The following is a 22,251-nucleotide window of genomic DNA, read 5'->3' as shown; positions in this document are numbered from 1 at the left end:
TTTTAATTTAAGAAAAAGGAGTGGCATTTTTAGAAGGCAAATTATGAGAACAATGCCACCAGCAGGGCTTGAAGATGCATGCATAGAAAAAGTGTACTTGGGTGCACATGTGCTCATATACACAGAGAGAAAGAGTTTATTTTGTATGCTAATCTAAAAAATAATTTTTTAAAAGAACCTTGAGGGAGTTCATTATCTTCTGCTCTTCTCCTGTGAGGGGACAGTATTCATCCTTTAACCCTCTTTCACCCCAAATACCAGTGTCTTAATCTAAAAATCCAAGCCTTTAGAACAATAAGAAAAAAAATCTTGCCTTCCTTCTTTACCTCCTTTATTTAGAGACAAGGAATCACATTGTATGCAGATTAGCAGTCCTCCTGCCTCAGCCTCCCAAGTCCCAAGATTTCAATCATGAGTCACCACACTCGGTGTGTAGATTTGTCAATTATTTAGTGACATAAATAAATATACCATTTTATGCATTTTCATTTATGTATCCTAACAAGCCTATTTCATATCCTTTCAATGTTATTGAACAACTTTCGATATATCCATCACTTATCACCTTTGAAGCATTGGTTGATAAAATGAAGCATTTCTGTTCTACCCAGGAAGATTCACTTTTTTTTTTTTTTTTTTGGTTGTTGTTGTGCGTTATAGCTTTTAATGGTGAGACATCTCTCCAGCACTATTTTTTTTAATGTGTGTAAGTGGTTTTGCCTGAATGTATGCCTGTGCACCAAATGTAACTCTGGCTCTCACAGAGACCAAAACAGAGTTATAAAACAGTTAGTTTCCTGGCAGTTATAGACTGTTGTGAGCCACCATGTGGGTCCTGGGAACTGAACCCTGGTTCTCTGCAAAAGCAGCAGGTGTTGTGTAGAAGAGGGCAGCATTAACTAAAGAGAAATCGAATAGGTTACCTGGAAGAAATGCACTATTATCTAAGTTTCAAGGAGTGTGTGGACTTTATTAGGCACTTGCTTAATATGTGAGGACCCGCATCATTTCAATAAGTAAAAGAACAGATAAAATACACGACACCATGAAATGACATGGTTTTCACAGGAATCTATAAGATTTAGTACTGTCGACTTTTTTGGTTTAAGAGGGAATAGGCAGGGGAGGGATGGGACCAAGGAAATGAGAACGTCAGTAATATAAAACCACATCTCGGACTTCATCTAGCAAAACAAGGAGAGCTAGTGATGCATGACAACCATATGAAAATAGGCTGGAGGGATGGGCAGCAGAGGAAAAACATCATTGAGACAGATGTCATAGCTCTGAAAAGACATGACAAGGAAATAAAGAATGAAAGACTTGAAAGGAGAGTAAACACAAAAGAAACACTGGACAAGTCTGCTGGGTTTGTCCATTAACAGGGAAAGAAACGAGTTTGTCCACTATTATCAGGGAATAGCTACAGCTTCAAGTAGCAACATGGATGTAACTTACAAGCAAAATGTAAAATAAATGAACTAAGTCCTAGAATACTATCCAAAAATGTTCCAAATTTTGTAAGCAATCAAAACTAATGAATACTATTTATGCACAATGTGAAGATAGTCATATTACATAATTACTTACTTTTGCCAAATAACTTTTAAATTGCAGGCAGACTTTAATATTATCAAAAAGACTAAGAAATTTTAAAAGTTTTTTTTAATTCTATGAGAATTTCATACATATCCTCAATGTATTTTTAAATCATATTCAACCTTTATTCCTCCTCTAAGTCCTTCCAATTTCATGTCCTTTTTAGTTGTTGTATTTTTTTTTAAACAACCCAAGGAGTCCAGTTTGTGGTGCTCATACATTTATGGTTGTGGGGCCATCTGCTGGAGCACTGTGGACCTACCAGACGCCACAGTGGTAAAGAAAACTAACTCCTCTTACCCTGCCTTCAACTTGTCAATAGCTCCCCAGCTAGCGTTGGGGCTCTTAAAGCCTGCTCCCCAATGCTGGAATGTGAACTTGTACAGATCCTGCGGGGGCTGTGACTTCCTCTGTGCCATGGCCTTGTCTTATCCAGAAGACAGTTGTACTTTGTCCTCTCCAGCCTCTGGCTCTTACAATACTTCGACCCTTCTTTTTCAACAGTTTCTGAGCCTTGCTGGGAGGGGTTGTGATATGGGTGTCCCATTTGTGGCTAAGCACTCCACAAACACTCATTTCTGCACGTTTTGACTAGTTATGAGTTTCTACATTAATATCCAGACATTCACTGTGCCAAGAAACTTCTATCATGTCTGAGGGCTGCACTAATCGGTGGTAGTGATGGGAATTTAAAGGGCAGTTAACTACTATCTCCACTTCTCAAAAACAGTAGCAGGTTCTCCCCTGGACCTTATGAATGCCCCAACATTGGTTCTTGTGTAGATTTACAATACCGGGCATATGTTTCCTTTTAAAAAGAGATTTTTCATGCATGGACTCTTACAGAATTGATCAACTACTGGCAGAATACCTAACAGAATACCAACAGTAATTTACATGAAAGAGTCTAATACCAAGGATGAAACTCTTCCCTTTACATTTCATTTTTGGAGCCTGGGGAGATGGCTCAGCTGTTAAGAGCACTGATTGCTCTTGCAAAGGACTTGAGTTTGGTTCCCAGCACCTACAAGGTAGCCCACAACAGTCTGTTTCAGTTTTAGGGCATCTGAAACTTCCTCTGATCTCCTTAAGCTCTTGAATGATCCCTGGTGTACTTTCATACATGAAGACAGACAGACAGAGACAGATAGACAGACAGACAGACAGACACACACACACACACACACACAAATTAAACTTTTTAAATTAAAAAATAAATCGCATTGTTGGAAAACAGCATGAAAGTTTTCAAATTGAATTTAGGTGTGATAGTAAGTATTATTTGAAGTTCAAAACAAATTTTGGGTTAAAAAATGAAAATCATTAAATTTAATTTCTTATAAAACTGTTCTATCTTTAAAACAATTTCTTTAGAAAAGAAATTATAAATAATACTTCGAATACTAATATATATTTCTGTATATGTGATCATTTTACAAAATCTTTAAAATTTAGTACTTGGAATCAACAAACTGAAATATTGTAGTTGGGGAATTCTAAATTACAAGTAATGCTTCACTCCAGGCCAGCCAATTTGATTATTCCCATTAAATATATAATTACACTCAATTTTGAAACTAAAAATCTCATCTTGTTTAATAATACCAGGTGTTAGACGTATGTATTCTTGATTATAAAGTAACACTTTAGACATATATGTCTGTAACAATTAGTATGTTTTAAAGGCAAGGAAATAAACGTAAATATTAGAGCTTTAAGAGTTTTGGGTAAAAATTATAAGAAATCAGTAATATTTTAGTTCTTTGACTGAGCACCAGATTTACCATAATTTAGATGGATAAACTGCTGTTTAAGGGGCATGAAGACTGTAGTACCAGATTCTGCTTATTTCAATTCTCTGTACTAAGATTTATAAAACAGGAGAAAATGTTTCTTAGAGATATTTTGGAGGAAGGATCAAGAAATATGCTGACACATTGTTTTAAACGGGTGTTGGATTACAGCTTCAGTCCCCACCATATAAGGACATTTGTTTTTACATCCCGCGCTTTTTGCCCTTCGCCCTTGGCCATCTTTTCTTCCTCTCCGGAGGGAGGTCCGTGATGCAGAGCCACTAGGGAAGGGGGAGGTGTCCTGCGGGCACACGGCTCTCCGATTGGTCGACACCAGGAGCCAGACCGAGGCACGAGCTGGAAAAGAGGAAGCGATTGACGGGGCGGAGCTTAGGGAAGGGCGGTGCTAAAAAAGCCTAACGGAATCCAGACGCCAGTGCAATTGTGAGCGCCAGGCTGCGACGGCGGCGGTGGCGGCGGCGGCGGCGGCGGCGTCGCCGAAAGCTGTCGCTCAGCTGGCGAAGTCTTCCCCTCGGGAAGCTCCCTAATCTGTCGCCTCCGCCGCCGCCTACCCGGCGGCAGCGGCGGCGGCCTTGCTGGTGCCTCCCTCCTCTGCCACCTCCACCCCTGCCTGCTCACTTGCCGGTGCTGTGGAGAAGGCGGCGGCAGCTTTGGCGGCTCCACTATGGCGGCGGCGGGGAGGGGGGACAGTAGTTTTAAAGTAGACACCTGCCCTTGCCTCAGAGAAGGTGAGTTCCCGACCCGGGACGCGAAGGCGGCCTGTTCGCCTTCGCCGCCAGTCTCCAGCTGGCCTGAAACCCGGGCTGGGCGCGGTTCGACACCGCCCCACCCCCCACCTGCTGTGGCGCAGTAAAGGCCAAGCTCGCCCCGCCCCGCCCCGTCCCGCCCCGCTTCGCTGGGCTTGGTCCCGTCCCACCCCACCCTACCCCACCCCACCCCACCCTCCTTCATTAGGCCCTAGAGTGCCAGATAGACTGAAGCTGTGAAGGGCATCCCTAACCTCTCCTTACCCCAAAGCTCCCCCCCCCATCCCCAGGCAAAGGAATGGCAAATACTCTTAAGGCAGGAGTTTGAAGGGAAAAAAAAAATAAACAATTTTTGTCTTAGCCAGATGCTTTAGTGTGAAGTAGGACGCCGAGGTGCTATTTGGGAAGAAGAGGCAAAGCAGAAGTGCTGTGGCTATCCAGGGCCAGGGAAAGTAAAGGGAGAGCAAAGAGGGACTATCATAACTGTAACAGGAACCCCCACTCACCCACCCACCCTGGTGAAATTCAAGGGATTGCAGTGTAGAAAATCAGTAAAGAAACTCGGCAGTGAGATAGTTACAGAAAGATGGAGTTAGCAATTGGAGTAGGTTAGCGTGCGTACTTGAGCTTTCAAGTAGAATTTGTTGGAGATAGGGTCATAGGGTCCTCTGGGGCAATGAGGCCTGTACTGAAGAGAAACAGTGCTTGGCAGAAGCGCAGATTTCAGATATCATTTGGAGAATTTTCTTTGGTATTTGAGGTTATGACCTAGCAAAACAGGGCTTAAGGGCCCATCTTTAACATTTCTTTGGTTTCAAGTAGGTGCTGTTGTACCTGCCAGCACTTACTATGCCAAACATGGAAAGCTATCTCTTGATTATTTGAATATGAGCGATCTTCACATGGACTGTTTATCTGTAAACAGCCTACTATTGGACTGTGAAATTTGCCATTGCAATGTGTTTGAAAGCAGTTTTGGAAATGTTTTTAAATGGTTAAGACTGGCTCTGCTGCAGAAGCTCTCCGATTTCATAATTTCTGCAAAATATTTGCTGGGTTACCTTATCTTGCTCATTTACATCCAAAGTGAAAGGTTGTGAATGTAAAAATAGCGGATATAATTTAAATTCGTTTATCTTCGGTAAGGACACTCATTAAAATGAACATCATAAACTAATTTCTTTACATTCATAGATTATATACCCTTGTGTGCAATTCCATAATATTTCACACCTTTCACTTTGGTGGAATGGCAAAGCAATTAAAAATCCCCCATAATATTTGTAGTAGGCACATTATATAAATACCACCTACTAAATACAGAAATGGGGAATTCACTGTGATATTCGTGCTCTATTTATCAACAGTCTTACTGACGACAGTCTTCGAAAGACTGATGTCTTCCATGAGCCATGAATTATACCGTTGTTTGGAAACTCCTGGACTTTTACATTTTTAAGGGGGTTTTGTGGTTGCTTTTTCCCCCTTTTTGTCTGTTTTGGTTTGAGATATGGCCACCTTGTAGTTCACACTGGCCTCAGACTCACTGTGTAGTAGTGAGCCAACAGATCTCCAGTCTCCACCTCCTGAGTGCTGGGATTACAGGTTTGTGACACTGTGCCTGGCTTTAACTTGGAAAACAAACTTGGTCTATAACCAGCAAATAGGTGAGCGCGGTTTTGTAGGCATCAAACAGTTTGGCTTGCTGACCTAATCATAGTAAGGTTTAGAAAAAGTATTTCATAGAAAACTGACTTTCTGCCTCATTGTGTAACTGCTTTGGTTGCAGTGTCTTTGAATATATGCAAATAATAGAAGCATTGTAAGAGGGAGAATTCCAGGGGCCTGCATAATGACACAGTAGGAAAAGGCGCCTGCTGCCAAGCTTGAGAACCTGAGTTCATTTCCAGGAACCCCCATGATGAAAGGAGAGAACCAACTCCAGCAAGTCGTCCTCTGGCCTCCACACACACACACACACACACACACACACACACACACACACACACTGTGGCACATATGTATTCACACAAAATGAATAAATGTGAAAAAAAGATAATTTAATAAAGGAAAAACAATAGCTGGACTCTGGCATAGTAAATACAGATTATGATGCTCATAAAACTATCCGACTTTGTGAGCCTGAATTAGTCCCAAATTTCCTTGACTTGGGCTTCCATTTCTGAAATAAATGACTTGGATAAGACAAACTCTGACATTAATTTCTGATATGAAAATATAAATGATTATTTTGGATTCTTTTGGTGGAATTTCTGTAGCTGTATATGAAAACAACAATTCATAAATCATAAGAAACCTTGACTATAGTTAACCACTTGACTCTTCCTGAGTAGCAAAATCTGTGTTGAAATACTGTTGAGAAAGTTTACTAGGATACAGAAAAAAAACCAAATGTAATTGTTACCTAAAAATTAACTATCATTTTAGTTAAATATCCTTCATTAACTTGGATGTCCAAACTAAAAACCTCTTATGTTTTCACTTTAAAATGGTAGATATTTAATACATTTTAATATTCCAAGCACTATTAGGCCTCAGAATCTTGTCTAAATATTTATAAAGCGCTATTTTGTTCTAGTTATAGTATACAAAAGGAAAAGAAAATACTGCTTAGTTGTGTGCCAATGTCCTTTTTTATAAATCCTAGTTAAGATATAGCTCTGAAATATGTCAGAGTACTATTGGGATCACAACTATTTCACAATCACTCCTGATAAGATCATGAAAAGTGGTTTGAAAAAGTATCTGCTGGCCCATTTCCAGTTGTAGCCCACATTCACAAGGACCTTTTTCTATATTAGTAATGAGGAAATGGCAGTAGAAATAAGAAATGTCATACAGGGAATGTTAAAATTTTTCAAAAAATTCTTTTGTGGTATTGAACAACAAACTTAAAACAAGCAAAAGAAATGCCAAGGAAATAATATGCAAAAAGACATGTACACAAACAGAATACATGGGTAAGGGGAGTTGGGGGGCTTTTAGGATACTTCATATTTCAAGTAAAGTTTTTCAAATGTATTATGACAAAATGAATTCTGATCCAGTAATGATGCTACATCTATTTGTAGTTTCTTAAACCCTCCTCGCATATTTCTTTTTCCCTTTAAAAGCAAAACCAAAGAAAAGGTTCTGAGTTTGTATTTTAGATTAGAAAGCATTGTGGATTTCAATTTAGTTGTTAAATAGTTTCCATGGCAATTACTTTCTTGCAATTACAGAAGCTTTCTTTTGTCTCCCTATAGTTCAGTAAAGCTTTGAGTCATATGTCACGAAGTCCTCCATGAGAAAGCCTAGTTAACCTTTCCTTCCGTTACTTAGTAATCATTGAATGCCACTGTGTGTGGGCGAATCATACTGGCTAGTGCTGAGAACCTACGAATGCATTAGAAACATCTGTAATGGGCCTGGGCAAATGACTCAGTGGTTTTAGAGAACACTTACCATTCTTCCAGAGGATCCAAGCTCAGATCCCAGCATCCACTTCAGGAGGCTCATAACTGCCTGGAACTCTAATTCCAGGGGATCTCATGCCTGCTAATGCATGCACATGGTTGTGCATGTACACATAAATACACATAATAAAAATAATAAAAAATAAACTTCTAAAGAACAGCTATAAAAACAACTCTCTAATGGTCTGTAGGCATAGCTCACTTGGTAAGTGTTTGTCTCAAAAGCATAAGGCTCTGAGTTCTGTCCCTCCAGAACCCACATAAAAATGTACGTGGTGGTGCACACTTGCAATCACAACATTGGAGAGGCAAATGCAGGACTGCCCCCTCCCAAGGCTCACTAGCCAGCCAGGCTAGCCTAATTGGTGAGCAATCCAGGGAAAGACCATGTCTCAAAGGATATGGATGGCATTGAGAAAGACACCACCACCACACACACACGCACCAGTGCACATACAGATGCATAATAAAAAGTAAAAGAGAAAGAAACTACACTCAGTAGAGCTTGATAGTAAAATTCTAACATACATCAGAGTGGGGAAAGAGTAGTTTTAAATATAACTGATCAGATTCCTCAACTGTCATTACCTTTTAAGTATTTCTTAAAAAACTGTGTCTGTGGAATCTTCCATATTATAAGCACACCAAAGCACATTATATCGTGAATCTGATATTGGTGTTTGACAAAATTAATTAGTAAACAGGATTAAACTCCCGTTTTCTACATTTGGTGGATTGGCAATGTCTAGAGTGAGATAAATGGCCAGTTATTGGTGTCTGTCTCCCTGAATTATATCAGTATGTAAAAATAATCACTAGTCATATTTTTAGCCTAACAAGGAAATCTCCTACTATATATTACATATATACTAGGATAGAACTTTAATTACTTTCTATCTGAAACACTCTTGTACATTCATTCACATGTGTTCAACTGTTGGCATGAGTAGCATATATTTAGTGCCTATCTGATATAAAGCAGCTGCTGTGGGATCAAGGAAATTACAATTACACCCGAGCCTTAGCTGTATTTCTGGCTTCATAAGCATGACTCCTGACCTTCCTAGCCACAAAGGCTTATTGTTACTATGGTCAAATACTCCTTGAGCATAAAGACAGCACAAATACTAATCATAAGCATAGTATTCCCAATTATTTTAATTGTATTTTATTTTGTTATTGTTGAGGTACCCTGGAAAGCCTGCGTTGACTGTGATGACCTGCGTAAAATTACAAGAATTGCCAAACTCATAAGACAGAAGCTATTTTAATCATCTTAAAACTAAGGATGCAAAATAGCACTATAGCTATGAGCATTTGTCATGCTGACAGGTACATATCTGTAGCATGAGGGCCTGCTTGTCAGGGTTTCTATCCTGCCCAGTTCCCGCAGCTATTTAACCCCAAAGAAAATCACACAAAGAGTCTGCTTTAGATATAAACTAATTGGCCCATTAACTCGGGCTTCCTATTAGCGCTTATAGCATATATTAACCCATTATTCTTATCTGTCTTAGCCACATAGCTCAGTACCTTTCTCAGTGGGGGCAGGTCACATCTTGCTTCTTTGGTGATGTGGGCAGAACTCAGGGGAATGGGCTTCCTCCTTCCTAGAATTCTCCTGTTCTCATCACCCCGCCTTTACTTCCTGTCTTGTTGACCCACCTATACTTCCTGCCTGGCCAATCAGCGTTTATTTAAAACATGATTGACAAAATCTCCCACACCACTTCCCCCTCCTATTTTTAAACAAAGGAAAATATCCATAGTCCATATTTTGGGAATGTTGGCATAGTATTCCAGGCTACTGGTTGGGGGCGCTGATAATCTTATGGGGACCTAAAGAAAATTTTGAAATATGATCAGGTCCTGACTGGAGTATCCTGTGAGGCTTGATCATCCTAGGCAGCATCTTGAATCCATTCTGGATGTAGAACTCAGACATCTGGGCCATCTGTTCCTATTCGAGATTTCTCAGGTAGTCTTCCTTGATCAAACCTGATTTTTCTTAACTTAAAATGAATCCACAGTCTCTCATTTCCTTTGGAAACAAAAGCAAAATCTCTTCTCCAAAGTAACATAGCTTTGGACTTCAATTTTGAAGTCGTTATTTTTAAAATACATATCTTGGATTAATTCAGCAGCATTTATAAACAAATATCTTTTTAGCAGCTATTTCTCCTTCATCTGCATTCAAACAATTCAAAGAGAACATAATAACACATAGTATCAAGATTCTCTGTGTGTTTTTCATCTTTATGTGACTTTATTTTAACCTCTATTTCTTTTATTTTTAATTTTTGGCTTTTTGAGACAGGGTTTCTTTGTATCTTTGTCCTGGAACTCACTCTGTAGACCAGGCTGTCCTTGAACTCACAGAGATCTGCCTGGCTCTGCCTCACCAGTGCTGGGATTAAAGGTGTGTGCTGTACCACATCTTGAATTTACAGAGATCTGCCTGCCTCTGCCTCCCAAGCATTGGGATTAAAGGCGTGTGCCACCATGCCTTGAACTCACAGAGGTCTGTCTGCCTCTGTCTCCAAGTGTTGGGATTAAAGGTGTATGCCACTGCACCCGATTACTCTCTTTCTTTTTTATTTTAAGGACCTTAACCTTTGCTTCCAAGCCTGCATATGTTTTTAACACATTGTAAACCATTTAGAGGTTTTCTTCATCTTTGAATCTCTCTTTACTGTATATCTCTCTTTTTCTGACCACGTGAGTCTTTAATTTACTAAGCAGTGTGGGTAGGATTAAAGCCATGGCTTTGACAGCTGGATCCAGCCCGTTTCTTAGCTTTTTGCAATTTCAGGCTCATGGTGGAGGTACTGGCCGCCATGTTTATCACCACAACTCTATGGTGTTTCAAGGTCCTTGCCAGCAAGCAAGCTACAACAGTGTATCCACAAACAATGCTCAAATGCTCTCTCTGTAGTCGGACCACCTGCCTCAAAGAGTCAGAGTTTGCCCTGGCAGGAAGGCCCAGAAAGCCGGCATTTTAAAACAGCCTGCTTTTTTTCCTGCTACAACTGAAAACCAAAATGCATGCATTCAGCTTTTCACCAACACTATGTAAGTGTTTTGTGGCAGGACCTCTTAAAAGAGCTGCAAAGTTTTGCAGCTAAAGCTGGGTGAGGAAGCCTCTCTTAAATGAGAGCACTTGCTTGCCTCTAGCAAACAGAGCAAACTCGAGAAATTGCTGCTACCAAGAAGCCATGCTTTACTCTATTCTTTTCTGCCCAGAATTACTTCCCAAGCTCTGTCAGGCTTTATGTGGATGCAGTTGTCCACATGGGCGCCATTCTGTAGTTTTATCCACATTGGACACCATCCTGTAGCATGAGGACCTGCTTGTTGGGGTGTATGTCCTGCCTGGTTCCTGCAGCCATTTAACCCCAAAGAAAATCACACAGAGAGTCTGCTTTAGATATAAACTGATTGGCCCATTAACTCAGGCTTCTTATTAGCTCTTGTAGCTTATATTAACCCATTATTCTTATTTATGTTAGCCAAATAGCTCCATACCTTTCTCAGCGGGGCAGGTCACATCTTGCTTCTTTGGTGGTCTGGACAGAACTCAGGAGAATGGGCTTCCTCCTTCCTAGAATTCTCCTGTTCTCATAGCCCCACCTCTACTTCCTGCCTAGCCAATCAGCATTTATTTAAAAATTTAAAACATGATTGACAGAATACAGACAATTCTCCCGCACCACATATCCACATTTTAATAAAATTAATATTTCTGAGTACTCTTTAAATGAAGTGTAGCCTTTAGAGAGAAAGAGTATTAAAAATGTTGTGGCAACTTTAACATACATCCTCATTTTCTTCTATCTCGAGACTATGCTCGCCTGACTTTTTGTATGATAATGATGGTACTAAAGGAATACAAAAGTCAAGTTAACTCTTGCCAAAAAAGTTCCATTTAATGAAGAATGTTTAAGGAAGATTATCTTTAAAGGTCTATTCACAGAAAATACAGCACGTATGTTCTTTGCAAAAGCAAAATTACTGTTTCACAGTTTTCTCTGTGAATAATGAGATTTGTGCATATAGTACTGCAGTTCACTCTTGGGTTTTCCCTACTTTGTCACTATCAAAGTGGAATATATAAGTTCTTTACAATGCTGTGGGTCTTTACATCAAAATAATTTAGCTATGAAGCTCACAATTCAGAAAATCATTAAAATTTATATTAAGTAATTGTATAAACATCTGGCTTTCCTAAGAATATAATTTGCTATTTTGTACAACAAAATTAAATTATCATTTAAGAAATGTGAAAATGATTTTATTATATATTGCCAGTTATATCTAGAATCACCTAATTTGAGTAAGTTTAAATTTATCAGACTAAACAAAGAACATTTTCTTACAGTAAACAAAGAATATTCTCATTCTCAGAACTGAAGAAATATGATAACCTTCCATTTCCTTTCTTCAGAAATACTACCTGGTTTATAATTCTATAAATGAAATTGGATCAAAACCATTATTCTTTTCTGACTTCTGCTGTAAGTGCTAACTTTTGTTACAAAAAGCTATATCACCCTAAACTTCCTGCTGTATTGGTATGAGGAGAAATTTTCAAAATAATCATTTAGATTTCACATGTAGTTGAATTATTTTTTGATTCAGAAGTTAATGTTATTTTACTCTAACATGACAGTTTAGCTGTTTGCAAAAGGCTCAATCCAACAAAAAAGTAAGTTTCTGTAAAGTGGATTAAGTTTTATATCATCAAAGTATACATTCTGATATAAACTGAATGAGTATTTAATCAATACATTAAATTCTACTAATTCCTACATCTAGAATGTTGCCATTATTGATATTCATAACTATAAATTGCCTAAGAGCATCCCTCTGCTATTTCTATTGTATTTCTCTAGACTGTTTCAATTATTTTTTAAACAAATCCATATAAACTTAGAATCACAAATTTAAAATTTTAGCTCCCACTCCTTTATTCTTCTATGGTTCCTAGCTTTTTCTTTTATGAAGTAAAGTCATAGGTTGGATTGGCTCTACACTGTAGGTGGTTTAACCCCACAAAGAATGCTTGCCAGTGTTTCCACACACATTTTGTTTTCATACTAGGGAATATTACTACAATCTTACTGGCCAGAAGCCAGGGATGCTGCCAAAAACCTGTGCTGAACATGACAGCCTTTCAGCAATGTGGCCCAAAGTAAGCGTACTGTCAAGATTGAAAACTGTGGAATAGATGATCTCTTAAATAAAACTGAACTGAACTATGGTGATTATATCTTTTAGTAAATAAAACTTTCAAAGCTTATAGATAAATAATCATACTTTTATTTAGTAAAGAATACTTGTTGAACATTTTTTGGAAAAAGCATGTCTTTTATGTTTGACGGATCCAGGGAATTAGAAATTATACATTATATTTCTATATTATTCAGTGGAAAATAGTTTAGAATGGTTAAATTATTTACTCAAGGTTATGTCTTTTTACTAATGTGCCATTTTTATTTTTTTCTTGTCACCTAGCACTACAGATCAAATACCCTAACCTCACTCCAAATTATTATGAATGTTTTATTTTCTCAAATTATATAAGCCTTCAATGTAGGAAGGAAATAAAATAGCACAACACCTTTTTGAGCTAAGGTCTCACTGAGCATCCCTGGCTGGCCTAGAACTCTGTGTATAGACAGGCTACCCTCAAACTCACAGAGATATGCCTGCATCTGCCCCTGAGTGTTGGGATTAAATAAAGGTGCACACCACTAGATCCCACTAAAACATTTTTATTAACAGGAATAATGTTGATTCATTCTTCAACCAAAGACTGAAGCTGCACTTAAACACAAATACATTACATTGAACAGATGGACTCTTTTATCAGATACCAGTTATAATTTGTCACAAAACTACTGTTTCATTTCAAATAATCTTCCTAAATACTATGCAAGAGAAGATCGCTGACATCATGATACCATAACAAAAGTTTGTGAAATAAACTCAAGTTCAAAATAAACTTTAGCAATAGAAATCTGAAAGCGTTTGTCCAACAACTAACTAGTTAACAGCAGGATGAATCTGGTCTGGTAGCTTTTACAACTGATTTCTTTCTAAATTAAATATCTTCACAAGTTCATGTTTACCCATCTACCAAAAATGTTTGTTTTCTATATTACTAAGAAAGAAGGGGGAAGCTTGAGAAAAGTGTAAAGGAAAAAAGAGATGGAGGATATACATCTCTCAGGCTTCTTCAGCTATGCCTCAGTCCCGCAATCCCAGTCTTTGACAAGCACTTCAGGTTAGGGCCCAGTGTTCTCCAGGAACTAGTTCATTAAAAGGAAGGTTTTCCTACTAAGGAATGCTAGTCACTTGGGTCACATCAAGAAAGCTGACTCTCCCTCTCCCAGCAGCTATCAGATACCAATAGCCACTTAGCCAAAACAGCTTCTCTTCCCAGCCAGACTTCCTCCTAACAAACGTCGGCCTAAAAAAAATAAACAACAACAACAACAACAAAAAACCTGTCATTCAACACTTCAACCTATTTAAGAAGTAGCTGTCAGGGACTGCTTGGGCAGAATGAGATTTGAATCCTGGCTCTAATCCATAGTTTATGTGTGACTTTGAGAAGACCACTAATCCCCGCAAGCTTCACATTGCACTTTTGAGCACATAGAATCATGTTCATATTGAATGTAGGGACATGCAGCTTGAGGGGGAAATTGGACAATATAGACTGGTCCTTAAGAACAAGAAATTTGTTCTCAGTAGAAATCCAACTTCCACAATCCTCCTAATAATAAATTTAAGACTAAAAAAATCTCTTTTTTTTTAATTTGGGGGGAAGTGGTGCATGTTGACATATACCACAGCATACATGTAATAGTAGAAGTAAGTTCTGTCCTTCCATTGTATGGGTTCTGAGAATCCAATTTAGGGCCTGGCAGCAAGCACCATTACCCACTGTGCCTCTCACTAGCTCAAAAGGGATCTTAGGAGGTTAAAATGATCATTTGAATATAGCAAAGCAAAATGTAAATAGTAGTAATATAAATATATATTAGGTCTGCTTTGGGGTATAGTTTTAATCAACTCTAGATAGAATAGAACCATGTATGTATTTGTCAGAAGGCTCCTGAGTGTGAGTCAGCAATATGGTGTGAACTTGTCTTGGGCTACGTTACTAGAAGATATGTATTCAAAATAAGGGTTTAAGTATACTTAACACTGACTAACCATATATGTAAAATGGTTGCAATACTAAACTGTGTTTTTCAGAATTTAAAAAAAAGGAAGGTGGAGCAGAGTGCAGTTGTCACACATGTAATAATAGCACTTTAGGAATCCAAGGATGTAAATTCAAGGGCAGCCTGAATTACATAATGAGAACCAATCTCAAAACATAAAAACAACAACAAAAGTCTGATACCTTTTTACTGGTCATTATTATGACATTGTTAAGGGGATTGTGCTTAAAAGAACTGCAGTTAATTCACAAAAGTAGTAAAGAGAAAGGGAAAGAAGACAATAATTCTAAATATTGAACAAATGTTATACTGGAAGGAAGGGATATATACTTACCATGTGTTAGGAAAATTAAAGTAAAGTAAATCTTAGGTATATTTTTGTTTGACTTTTTTTTACTGATATTGGTATTTTTGAGTTAGAATAAAAAATAATGGGATACAAAATAATTTCTCTATGACATTTTAATACTAAAATGTTGCTGTGATTTATTCATACAAACCTCCTTTTACCCTCCCTTGGATTAGTTCCCTTTTTCTTTGTCCCTTGTGGCCTTTAATCCCAGCACTCGGGAGGCAGAGGCAGGCGGATCTCTGTGAGTACGAGACCAGACTGGTCTACAGAGCTAGTTCCAGGACAGGCTCCAAAGCTACAGAGAAACCCTGTCTTGAAAAACAAATATATATATATAATATTTGTAGTTCTTTTCTCAATTAATCTCTTATTCTTTCCTTATTCCTCAAAAGACCCCTACCTCATTTGGCATGGTCAGCCTTTGATATTCATGTCATATGTGTATATAAATAAAATTAAATATATGTTAACTAAAATATAGAATGAAAGTATTTCAAGTAAGGGAAGAATATAAATAATAATGGAAAGTTTAAATTGGAGCCAAATAATGATAGGATTCATTAAGGCATATGAATTTAATTCTACATTAAATAGAGTGAAAGTAATGTTTTACAATTGATAAATGACATAATTTCGAGTTTGCATAGAAGAAAAACATAGTATTTTCCAGAGTCTGGCTTACTTTTCTTAACATGTCCCATTCATTTTCCTGTAGTTGAAATAATTTCACTCTTGTGTATGGAAAAAAAACCTTGCATATAAATACTACATTTTCTTTATCCATTCATCTGTTGATAGGCATCATGAATAGTTCTATACCTTGACTATTGTGACTAGTGCTCTAATAAACAGAAATGGGTGAATTTCTTTTTTTTGACATTTTCTCTTTCTTTCTTTTTTTCTTTCTTTCTTTATTAAAGATTTCTGTCTCTTCCCCGCCACCGCCTCCCATTTCCCTCCCCCTCTCCCAGTTAGGTCCCCCTCCCTCATCAGCCCAAAGAGCAATCAGGGTTCCCTGCCCTGTGGGAAGTCCAAGGGCCACCCACCTCCATCCAGGTCTAGTAAGGTGAGCATCCAAACTGCCTAGGCTCCCACAAAGCCAGTATGTGCAGTAGGATCAAAAACCCATTGCCATGGTTCTTGAGTTCTCAGTAGTCCTCATTGTCCACTATGTTCAGCAAGACCTGTTTTAACCCAGGCTTTTTCAGACCCAGGCCAGCTGGCCTTGGTGAGTTCCCGATAGAACATCCCCATTGTCTCAGTGTGTGGGTGCACCCCTCTCGGTCCTGAGTTCCTTGCTCGTGCTCTCTCTCCTTCTGCTCCTGATTTGGACCTTGAGATTTCTGTCCGGTGCTCCTATGTGGGTCTCTGTCTCTGTCTCCTCTCATCGCCTGCTGGAGGTTAATATCCAAGAGGATGTCTATATGTTTTTCTTTGGGTTCACCTTCTTATTTAGCTTCTCTAGGATCATGAATTATAGGCTTGTGTCCTTTATTTATGGCTAGAAACCAAATATGAGTGAATACATCCCATGTTCCTCTTTTTGGGTCTGGCTTACCTCACTCAGGATAGTGTTTACTATTTCCATCCATTCGTATGCAAAATCCAAGAAGTCATTGTTTTTTACTGCTGAGTAGTACTCTTAATATGTATATATTCCATACTTTCTTCATCCATTCTTCCATTGAAGGGCATCTAGGTTGTTTCCAGGTTCTGGATATTACAGACAATGCTGCTATGAACATAGTTGAGCATATACTTTTTAGTATGATAGGGCATGTCTTGGGTATATTCCCAAGAGTGGTTTGCTGGGTCCAGGGGTAGGTTGATCCCGAATTTCCTGAGAATCTGCGACACTGTTTTCCAAAGTGGTTGCACAAGTTTGCATTCCCACCAGCAATGGATGAGTGTACCCCTTTCTCCACAACCTCTCCAGCAAAGGCTATCATTGGTGTTTTTGATTTTAGCCATTCTGACAGGTGTAAGATGGTATCTTAAAGTTGTCTTGATTTGCATTTCCCTGATTGCTAAGGAAGTTGAGCGTGACCTTAAGTGTCTTTTGGCCATTTGAACTTCTTCTGTTGAGAATTCTCTGTTCAGCTCAGTGCCCCATTTTATAATTGGGTTGATTAGCCTTTTACGGTCTAGTTTCTTGAGTTCTTTATATATTTTGGAGATCAGACCTTTGTCTGTTGCGGGGTTGGTGAAGATTTTCTCCCAGTCAGTGGGTTGCCTTTCTGTCTTAGCAACAGTGTCCTTTGCTTTACAGAAGCTTCTCAGTCTCAGTCTCAGTTGGCCTTAATGTCTGTGCTGCTGGGGTTATACATAGGAAGCGGTCTCCTGTGCCTTTGTGTTGTAGAGTACTTCCCACTTTCTCTTCTATCAGGTTCAGTGTGTTCAGACTGATATTGAGGTCTGTAATCTATTTGGACTTGAGTTTTGTGCATGGTGATAGATATGGATCTATTTTCATTCTTCTACAGATTGACATCCAGTTTTGCCAGCATAATTTGTTGAAGATGTTCTCTTTTTTCCATTGTATACTTTTAGCTCCTTTATCGAAAATCAGGTGTTCGTAGGTTTGTGGGTTAAAGTCAGGGTCTTCTATTTGATTCCATTGGTCGACTTCTGTGTTTTTATGCCAATACCAAGCTGTTTTCATTACTGTAGCTCTGTAATAGAGTTTGAAGTCAGGGATGGTAATGCCTCCAGAAGTTCCTTTATTATATAAGATTGTTTTGGCTACCCTGGGTTTTTTGTTTTTCCATATAAAGTTGATTATTGTCTTCTCCAGATCTGTGAAGAATTTTGATGGGATTTTGATGGGTATTGCATTGAATCTATAGATTGTTTTTGGTAGAATTGCCATTTTTACTATGTTGATCCTCCCAATCCAAGAGCAAGGGAGATCCTTCCATTTTCTGGTGTCCTCTTCAATTTCTTTCTTCAAAGACTTAAAGTTCTTGTCAAATAGATCTTCCACTTCCTTGGTCAGAGTTACCCCCAAGATATTTTATGCTCTTTGTGGCTATTGTGAAAGGTGATGCTTCTCTGATTTCCCTCTCTGTTTCCTTTTTCTTAGTGTATAGGAAGGCAACTGATTTTTTTGGAGTTGATCTTGTATCCTGCCACATTACTAAAGGTGTTTATCAGCTGTAGGAGATCTTTGGTAGAGTTTTTGGGGTCGCTTATGTATACTATCATATCATCTGCAAATAACGAAAGCTTAACTTCTTCCTTTCAAATACGAATCCCCTTGATCCCCTTATGTTGTCTTATTGCTATTGCTATAACTTCAAGCACTATGTTGAAGAGGTATGGAGAGAGTGGACATCCTTGTCGTGTTCCTGATTTTAGTGGGATGGCTTTGAGTTTTTTTCCATTTAATTTAATGTTAGCTGTCGGCTTCCTGTAAATAGCTTTTATTATATTTAGGTATGACCCTTGTATCCCTAATCTCTCCAAGACCTTTATCATAAAGTGGTGTTAAATTTTGTCGAATGCTTTTTTAGCATCTAATGAAATGATCATATGTTTTTTTTTCTTTCAGTTTATTTATATGGTGGATTACATTGATAGATTTTCGTATGTTGACCCAGACCTGCATTTCTGGGATGAAGCCTACTTGATCACAATGGATAATTTTTCTAATGTGTTCTTGGATTCGGTTTGCCAGTGTTTTATTGAGAATTTTTTCGTCGATATTCATGAGTGAGATAGGCCTGTAATTCTGTTTCTTGGTTGGGTTTTTGTGTGGTTTTGGTATCAGGGTAACTGTAGCTTCATAAAAGGACTTTGGAAATGACTCTTCTGTTTTTATATTGTGAAATACATTAAGGAGTATAGGTTTTAGCTCTTCTTGGAAGTTCTGGTAGAATTCTGCATTGAAACCATCTGGTCCTGGGCTTTTTTTGGAAGGGAGATTTTTGATAACAGTTTCTAGTTCTTCACGACTAACGAATCTATTTGGATTGTTCACCTGGTCTTGGTTTAGCTTTGGTATATGGTACTTATCTAAAAAAAATGTCCATTTCTTTTGCATTTTCCAGTTTTGTGGCATACAGGCTTTTGTAGTAAGATCTAATGATTCTCTGAATTTCCTCTGTGTCTGTGGTTATGTCCCCCTTTTCATTTTTAATCTTATTTATTTGCGTGTTCTCTCTCTGTTGTTTAATTTGTTTGGATAGGGGTTTGTTGATCTTGTTGATTTTCTCCAAGAAGCAACTTTTTGTTTTATTGATTCTTTGGACTGTTTTCTGTGTTTCTATTTTGTTGATTTCTGCCCTCAGTTTGATTATTTCCAGTCTTCTACTCCTCCTAGGTGAGTCTGCTTCTTTATTTTCTAGAGCTTTGAGGTGGGCTGTTAAGTCCCCAATGTATGCTTTCTCCGTTTTATTTAAGTGGGCACCTAGTGCTATGAACTTTCCTCTTAGCACTGCTTTCATTGTGTCCCATAGGTTTGAGTATGTTGTCTCTTTATTTTGATTTAATACAAGGAAGACGTTAATTTCTTTCTTAATTTCTTCCTTGACCCAGGTGTGGTTCAGTAGTTGACTGTTCAGTTTCCATGAGTTTGTCGGCTTTCTGGGGGTAGCATTGTTGTTGCCTTCTAACTTTAATCCGTGGTGATCTGATAAGACACAGGTGGACACTGATATTTTTTTTTATCTGTGGAGGTTTCCTTGATTTTGAGTATGTGGTCAATTTTCGAGAAGGTTCCATGAGCTGCAGAGAAGAAGGTGTATTCTTTCCTATTTGGGTGGAGTGATCTATAGATGTCTGTTAAGTCCATTTGCTTCATTACCTCCAATAATTCTCTTAATGCTCTATTAGATTTCTGACTGATTGACCTGTCCATTGGAGAGAGAAGTGTGTTGAAGTCTCACACTACTAGTGTGTGTGGCTTGATGTCTGCCTTGAGTTTTAGTCATATTTCTTTTACATAAGTGGGTGCTTTTATATTAGGGGCATAGATATTCAGAATTCATCCTGATGAATTGTTCCTGTTATGAGTGTAAAGTATCCATCTCAATCTCTTCTGGTTGATTTTAGTTTGAAGTCATTTTTGTTAGAAATTAGTATGGCCACACCTGCTTTTTTCTTAGGTCCATTTGCCTGAAACACCTTTTCCCAACCCTTTACTCTGAGTAGATGCCTGTCTTTGTGGTTGAGATGTGTTTCTTGCAAACAGCAGAATATTGGATCCTGTTTTCGTATCCAATCTCTTAGCCTGTGCCTTTTTATAGGTGAATTGAGTCCATTAATATTAAGTGATATTAATGACCAGTGGTTGTTTACTCCGGTTATTCTTATTGTCTTTGGTAGTAGAGTTTGTGTGTCTCCCTTCTTTGAGTTGTGCTGGTGAAGGGTCGCTAGATGCCTGAGTTATTGTTTGAGGGTTGGCAATGTTGGATTCCTTGGCTTGCTATTTTCCTTCTATTACTTTCCGTAGGGCTGGATTTGTGGCTACGTATTGTTTTAATTTGTTCTTATCCTGGAATGTCTTGTTTTCTCCATTGATAGTGAACAATAGCTTGGCTGGGTATAGTAGTTTGTGTTTGCATCCATGGTCTTTTAGTTTCTGCAGTACCTCTATCCAGGACCTTCTGGCTTTCAGGGTTCCCATAGAGAAGTCAGGTGTAAGTCTGATCGGTTTACCTTTATAAGTTAATTGACCTTTTTTCATTGCAGCTCTTAATATTCTTTCTTTAACCTGTATATTTTGTGTTTTGATTATTATGTGGCAAGGGGATGTTTTTCTTTGATCCAGTCTGTTTGGTGTCCTGTATGGTTCTTGAATATTCAAAGGAATATCTTTCTTTATGTTGGGAAAGTTTTCTTCCATAATTTTGTTAAAAATATTTCTGGGCCTTTGAGCTGTGACTCTTCTCCTTCTTCTACCCCTATTATTCTTATGTTTGGTCTTTTTATTGTGTCCATAGTTCCTGAATGTTTTGTGATGAGAATTTGTTGGCTTTGCTGTTTTCTTTGATCAGTGCGTTTATTTTCTCTATGGTGTTCTCAGAATCTGAGATTCTTTCTTCTATCTCTTGTATTCTATTGGTTATGCTTGTTTCTGTAGACTCTGCTCGTTGACCTAGATTTTCCATATCTAGCTCGTCCTCAGTTTGTGTTTTCTTCCTTGTTTCCATTTCAGTTTTCAATTCTTGAACTGTTTCCATTACCTGTTTGATTGTTTTTTCTTGGTTTCCCAGGGTATCATGTACATATTTACTCATTTCTTCAAACTTTTGTTATACTTCTCATCCATTTCTATAAGGGCATTTTTTTACATGTTGTTTAAGGGACTCTATTGCTTTCATAAAGTCAAATTTTTCTACTTCTTGTATGTTAGGTGTTCAAGTCCTCCTGTTGTAAGGTCATTGGATTCTCGTGTTTTCATGTTGTTTTTCAGATTATTGGGTGAATTCTTGCCTTGGCACCTGCCAATCTCCTCCTATCGATGCTATCTAATCGGTCTTTTTCAGGTTTCCCTGTTGGCCAGAGGCTCCTCTTACAAAATGCCCCCACTCTGTTTCCTGGCTCCTGCCAGGGACCAAGATCCCTCTCACCCCTCAGAAGAGTCTTCAGGAACAGGACCAGGTTCCCCGTTTGCCAGGGACCTCGACAACAAAAGGTCTACCTCTTTAATTTAATTTTAGTGGGGCGATCTGCTCTCGGTCTTGCGCACTGCTGCGCCAGTTCCCGCTGCCTTCGTCTGCTGCCATGCCGGTCCCCGCTGCCGCTGCCAGGTGAATTTCTTTGGGAATATAACAAAGGACTAGTATATTAAGAATGCTTCTAGAGTAAATAATGAGTCATCTTCTTTTATTATTCTCACATCATATATTTCAATTTTCTATTATAATTTTTAAAACAATTTTATTTTAGATACCAATCCCTGTTCCCTCTCCCCCTCATCCTCCTACTTCCCCCACCTTCTCCCTACCCCACCCTCCATCTACTCCTCAGAGAGGGTAAGGCCTCCTATGAGGAGTCAACAAAATCTGTCACATCACTTGAGGCAGG

The 22,251-nt window shown here is 38.4% G+C and overlaps 1 protein-coding gene across 3 annotated transcripts in view; it reads left to right on the top strand.

Annotated features, from left to right (window-relative positions):
* Positions 1–3,794: 3,794 nt before the first annotated feature.
* Zmat1 (zinc finger matrin-type 1) overlaps positions 3,795–22,251 on the top strand; it is a 42,017-nt gene continuing 23,560 nt past the window's right edge. The window contains exon 1 of one of the 3 annotated variants that reach the window (XM_050130557.1): positions 3,795–4,141. In XM_050130557.1, coding sequence (XP_049986514.1) covers positions 4,078–4,141 — 64 coding nt within the window. In that variant the 5' untranslated portion in view covers positions 3,795–4,077. Of the gene's footprint in view, positions 4,142–17,120; positions 21,975–22,251 lie in introns of those variants that run through there. The other 2 variants (XM_050130559.1, XM_050130558.1) reach the window with 2 other exon arrangements.

Source organism: Alexandromys fortis, unplaced genomic scaffold (assembly GCF_014885135.2).
Source record: "Alexandromys fortis isolate MF-2015 unplaced genomic scaffold, M_Fortis_MF-2015_v1.1 scaffold_324, whole genome shotgun sequence".
Lineage (NCBI taxonomy): Eukaryota > Metazoa > Chordata > Mammalia > Rodentia > Cricetidae > Alexandromys > Alexandromys fortis.
Note: the sequence above shows the minus strand (reverse complement) of the source record. Positions and strands in the feature narration are given on the sequence as shown.